General features: G+C 41.9%; 1 protein-coding gene across 1 annotated transcript in view; it reads left to right on the forward strand.

Annotated features, from left to right (window-relative positions):
• The window catches only part of LOC134611411 (stimulated by retinoic acid gene 6 protein-like), a 236127-nt gene extending 234468 nt beyond the window's left edge, over window positions 1–1659 (forward strand). Inside the window, exon 19 of the mRNA XM_063455276.1 lies at window positions 782–1659. Coding sequence (XP_063311346.1) covers window positions 782–909 — 128 coding nt within the window. The 3' untranslated portion in view covers window positions 910–1659. The remainder of the gene's footprint in view (window positions 1–781) is intronic.
• The last annotated feature ends 4341 nt before the right edge of the window (window positions 1660–6000 follow it).

Below are 6000 nucleotides of genomic sequence, written 5' to 3' on the forward strand. Positions count from 1 at the left end.
AAGGAACAAGTCCATAACAACTGAAGAACCCTGTATGGGGTTATGATGCCAGGAGTGACCCCATACTCTCCCCCCTTCCCCAATGTAAGTAGTAAAACCACTTTTAGTAATAGTTTCTTACTGCTAGACTGTTCTCTGCCACCTCTCAAACAGATTGAGAGTCGAATGCTCCTGCTATGAGCTTATGTCAGCTCTCCTGAGCTAAGGCCAGCAAAAAAATGGGTCGCAAGAGAATACTGAGAACAGGCAGCAGCTGAAATAGCCTGCCCTTTGGTGGGTCCCCGCTCAGTTCTCAAGCTAGTGGAAGGCCAACTAATTGACTGTGTGCCAGCTGCTTGTGCTCAGCCAACTAGTTAAATCCTAAACTGCACAGTAGGGGCTATAGTGCTTCAAGTGTTGTGCTAATGTAATAACCTATCATGTATCAAGCAGTAATCCTGAATATGGTCTGTAAGTATGTCATTTAACTGTGAACTTTTTTGTGGCATTGTCAGAACACAAATATATTTTTTTTAATGTATTGTGTATTTTAAAATTCGTTATATTCTATATAGTATTCTTTATACTTTCATATAAATCTGTTCTAAAGCACTAAAAAATATGCATTATAACTGTACTCAATATTTTTGCTCACCATTTGTCAAGTGAAAATCTAGCCCTGGAATGCATGCTATGGCTTGCAGTGACAGGTAACTTTCAAAGCCTGGCTAGTAGCAAAGAACTTCAAATTTTAAGCTCTTATAAACGTTATTTATTTAATTATTTATTTATTTAAATCTAGAACATCAAACATCAGTACGTGCCAAGACTAGATGGTTTCTATTCTACACACTTATAAGAAATCCCAGTATTATCAAATATAGGAAACAATTCCAAAGGACTGGAGCTGATGCACACTTCATTGGGTAAAAGATGTGGAAATGTGTTGAGCTTTCCAAACATCGGCTGGACAACAGTAGAAGACCGATATTGGCATTTTTAAATGTCTTCATAGATTGCTTTTTTTCACCAAAATGACTTTAGGTTATATGTTGTGACTTGCAAAGCATAAATTAGAGAACATTTGAAGACTTCTATAAAAATTCACCATCAACAAGTAAAATGTGAAAAAAATTAATCTTCAAGTAATTGGAGTCTATTCCTATATTGTGGTTCCCTGGGACTCGAACTGATCACTACACTAAAATGATCTGATTTGCCATTAGCCATTTGTTCCTGTATACCGTAAGGCAATGCACTTACATCGAATTGTTGTTCTTGTGAATCCTGAAACTAAAGTAAACCAAAATCAATGATCTGAGAACAAATAAGTCACCCATTTGGTCAGAACTATGGATGTTAAAAGAGAACATGCTTCTTACCAAAAAAAACAATTTCTTAACAGATCACAAACAGATAGTATTATTAATCTTGATCATGTATACTCATTGAACATTGAAGGAGCTTTGTTCATACAATTGTGCTGAATTGTGTATGTTTTATAAAATGTATTTATATGTTAGCTACTTTGTTATAAATATTGCTATAACTTTAAGATTACATTTTAGTGAGACAAGTTAAAAGAAAAATCATAAAAGCACTAAAGTTGGTCTATGCATTTCCAGGCTTCAATAATAATATAGGTGCAGATAACAAATACACAAAGAAAGAAAACTTGTTTAAAACAATCAATTTTTGCATGTATTGCACTGGGTCAGCAGCATTATCTGAATTTACCTGATGTCGTATATACATTTTCTGTAGAATTAACTTTAGTGACATCAAATTGGTTTAATCAAAACAAATAATTATGCATATAAACAATCAGGGCCGGTGCAAGAAACACAATGCCCCACCCATATGATCTGTGACATCACAATGCCCCACCCATGTGATCTGCCATATGAACTAATGCCAGTGCTGCACACAGTGTGTGTTTACATTAAAAGCCTGCAGGGATAGGCTATAGACAACAGAACCACTTCATTAAGCTGCAGAGGTTCTGGGGACTATAGGGTCCCTTTAATGTGAAGTAAATTAGAGATTAGTGTCACTAATAATATACTAGATTGCCTACTTACAACCAAATGAGGATGGTGATGTGCTCTAGCTGCAGTTTGGCTCCACTGGTCTGGTGTAGAACAGGATCTCTGGAGGCTGTTTGTAACTGTGGTCACAAAATTCAATGTTCTGGGAGAACAGGAAGCAGCTCCATTTCTTGGGGCCCCTTACACAGCTCAAGGTCTGGGCCCCAGGGCCTGACGGTGAGTATGCCCATAAGACCCACCCATAAGTCCGCCTACATGTTCCACCCATGAGTTTGCTCACAGGGAGTGGAGTGTGTAGGGGATGAGTTATGTGTTATTGTAGAGGATCTATAATGTGTGAGCTTATGGAATGTAGTGTATAGGGACACCAGTTTGTGTAGGTGATGCAGTGTGTTTGTGTGTAGTGGAAGTAGTGTGTTTTTGTGTAAGGGAAAGAAAGCAGTGTGTGTTTGTGTAAAAGGGATGTATTGTGTGTTTCTGGTTGTGTGTAAGGGATGCATTGTGTGAATCTGTGTTTGTATGCATAAGGGATGCAAGGTGTATTTCTGTGTATGTAAGGGATGCAGTGAGTGTCTTTAAGGGTTGCATTGTGTGTGTATAAGAGATGCTTTGAGTTTCTGTGTGTATGTAAGAGAAGCAGTTTGTGTTTGCATGTGTGTGTAAGGGATGCATTGTGTGTTTATGTGTATGTGTGCAAAGGATGCATTGTCTTTATGTGTAAGGGTTGCATTGTGTGTGTGTGTGTGTGAGATGGATGCATTGTGTGTTTCTCTGTGTGTAAGGGAAGAATGTTGTGTTTCTGTGTATGTAGGGATGCATTGTGTGTTTCTATGTATGTATAGGCATTGTGTGTGCGTGTAGTGTGAAAGAGCTCCCTGTCCTGCCCCTGTCCTATAGAGCTCTCCCTTCCATCCCTTAGAGCTCTCCCCTGACCCTTAGTAGTCTCTCCTCTTCTCCCACCCTCCCCTAGTTGTCTCTTCTTACCCTCCTCCCTGTGTTCTCTTCACCCCCCTCCCTGTGTTCTACTCACCTCCCCCCTCCCTGTGTTCTTCTCATCTCCCCTTCTCCTCACCCCCTCCCAGTGTTCTTCTCACTCCCACTGTGTTCTTCTCACTCCCCCCGTGTTCTTCTCATCTTCCCTTCTCCTCACCCTGCTCCCAGTGTTCTTCCCACTCCCCTGTGCTCTTCTCACTCCCCCCCGTGTTCTTCTCCCCCTCCCTGTGTTCTTCTCCCCCTCCCTGTGTTCTTCTCCCCCCTCCCTGTGTTCTTCTCCCCCCTCAATGTGTTCTTCTCCCCCCTCCCTGTGTTCTTCTCCCCCCGGTGTTTTTCACACACACCCCCACCCTCCCTTTGTTCTTCCCCCCCTCCCTTTGTTCTTCTCCCCCCTCCCTGTGTTCTCCTCCCCCCCCGTGTTTTTTACACACACCTCCACCCTCCCTGTGTTCTTCTTCCCCCCCGTGTTTTTCACACACCCCCACCCTCCCTCTGTTCATCTGCCCCCCTCCCTGTGTTTTTCACCCCCCCCCATCCTTCTCCCCCCCGTGTTTTTCACACACCCGCTCCATGTGTTTTTCACCTCCCCATTCTTCTCCCCCCTCCCTCTCTGTATTCTTCTCATCTCCCCTTCCCTGTGTAGCGTGGGTGGCCGAGCTCCTCTTCGGTCCGCGGTACAGGAGCTTCTGCTTCCTGTACCCGGCCGGACTGATAGTAAGTGCACACTAAGTGTGCACTTCTGGTCAGTCCGACCTCGTACAGGAAACGGATGTTCCTGTACCGCAGACCGGAGCTCAGCCACCCACGCTACACAGGGAAAGGGAGGTGAGGAGAGAGGCAGTGCTGCAGCTGCCTGATGCTCTCTATAGAGCCTAAGCTGCTTAGTTTGCCTTATAGGAAGCACCGGCCCTGTAAACAATTATGGTATAAACAGGAGTAGAATGCAGGTTTACTAGAATGCATAATTTTGACTTGTTTTTTAGGACTATAGATTGCAATGAAAGTCTTTCAACTTTCCTATTTGTTTAATAACATGCCGAAAGAAAAACCCTTCAAGTGCCATATGTACTTAATGCATTACAGATCAATGCAATAAGACTTACAGCTGGCATTCAAAGGGTTCACGTTCTGCTAAAAGAGGAAACTTGTGTTTGTTAATAATGGATGTCTTTTAAAGAGTCACAACTATGTTTATGTTCTATACCATTTAACTTTAAGCATGAATTATCATTAACAGTTACAATAACATAATCTGACATCTATATTGCTCAGAAAATCACTTTATAAAAATTCAGAGTGTGATTTAGGTCAGGGCTCATCTGAGTTTTCTCAGCCCGTTCCCCCAGAGGCCTGCTGGGTGGAGTAAAGGCAGGCCAGCGGGGGAGAGTGGAGGCAGGCCGGTGACCTGCTGAGTGAGACTGGAGGAGGTCGACAGAGAAGCAACAAACCATTATTTAGGTTAGATTTAAAAAAAATTCTAGGTGCAGTGTTTTTTCGATTTATTAGACACTTTAGAGTTTTGAAAAAACAAAAAAGGCTGCGCCAGGGGAAGTAAATATATAAACGACAATTAGTCCAAGTAAAAAGAGAAAGTCTTATCTAGAGTATGCTCCTGTGGGGAATGGAGGGTCTGTAGATCCACGGTCAGGGGAAAGTTCCTTGTTGGTCTCCTTCTTAGGGATTCACTCGTATGTGGGAAAAAACAGATACAAAACAGGATAGTGCAATACGTCTGATAATGAGGTAGATAGGAAATTAAAAGCTGGTATAAAACTCACATTTATAAGAGCTATAACTCGCTCTAGTGTTGAGGGCGTACAGCGGTACAATCCCCGCTTATGGGATATAGGGAAACTTTCCTCCGTCAGTGATATGTTCCACGCTCAAAGATAAAAGAGAAACAACCAATAGTGCTCACTGGGTAAAATAGTGATAAAAAATATTTTTGTATAAAATGGTACTCACAAGGGAGGAGCAGACCGACTGCTCCTTGAAGATAGCGCTGGTGGTATGATCCCCACCTCGGATTTCTTGGAGTCCAGGGAAATAAAAATAAAAATAAAAATGCCAGATAACAGATAAATATACAGTGTAAAAAAAGATAAATGGCACTAAATAAAAAGTGTCCAAAAAATCTTTAATATTAAAATACACAGTAAAATTCCATAAACGCGTTTCGCCAATGTGGCTTTATCAATATGGATTAAGAACCTGATACCTGGCAGAAAAGGGTTTAAATAACACATAAAAACTTAAAATTGGCGCCAAAATAGGGGACAGCCAATCAGAATACAAGTTATGAACAGACAAAAGTATGCTTTTAAAATTAGAATAGTAATAATAAATACACAATTGGGTTCGCTTATTATGGCTCTTTACATTGAAAATAATTTAAAACGAGGTGTGTTTTGGTGTAAACTTTACAATAATGCTGCGGTCACGTGACCGGCAGTCTAACCGCATGGGATCCTGGGATGTGTAGTTAGACGTCGGCGCGCACTGCGCAGCCGCCGACGTCTGAAGGAAGGGGGACGTCGGCTCGCATATGATTGCGGCCGACGAGGATGTAAGAGGGGCGGAGTAAACCATGACGACGGCTCGCTAAAGAGCCGCGGTCGTCGTCATGGAAACCAGCTATACATAGAAACGACGGCCAGCACAAGGCTGCGGTCGTCGTCAGGGTAACGGAAGTAAACATGTAAACGTCGGAGCACACACTCAGTGTGACCGACGGAGGGATGCAATCGGACTCTGCTAGATACACTGAAAAGTGTCATCAGGCATAGTCAGAAGCACATAAAAAACCAAATAAAAATAAATAAATAAATAATAAAATCCCCAGAATGAGAACAGGGGGATGGATATGTAAAGATGCATAGGGAGGGTACATATTAATACAGATAAATACTGAATAAAACAAAGTCAAATATACAGTACATAAGAACACAGTGGGTAAAAACATGTGAGGAATGCATATTTA

This window comes from Pelobates fuscus, chromosome 5, assembly GCF_036172605.1.
Source record: "Pelobates fuscus isolate aPelFus1 chromosome 5, aPelFus1.pri, whole genome shotgun sequence".
In the NCBI taxonomy this organism is placed as follows: domain Eukaryota; kingdom Metazoa; phylum Chordata; class Amphibia; order Anura; family Pelobatidae; genus Pelobates; species Pelobates fuscus.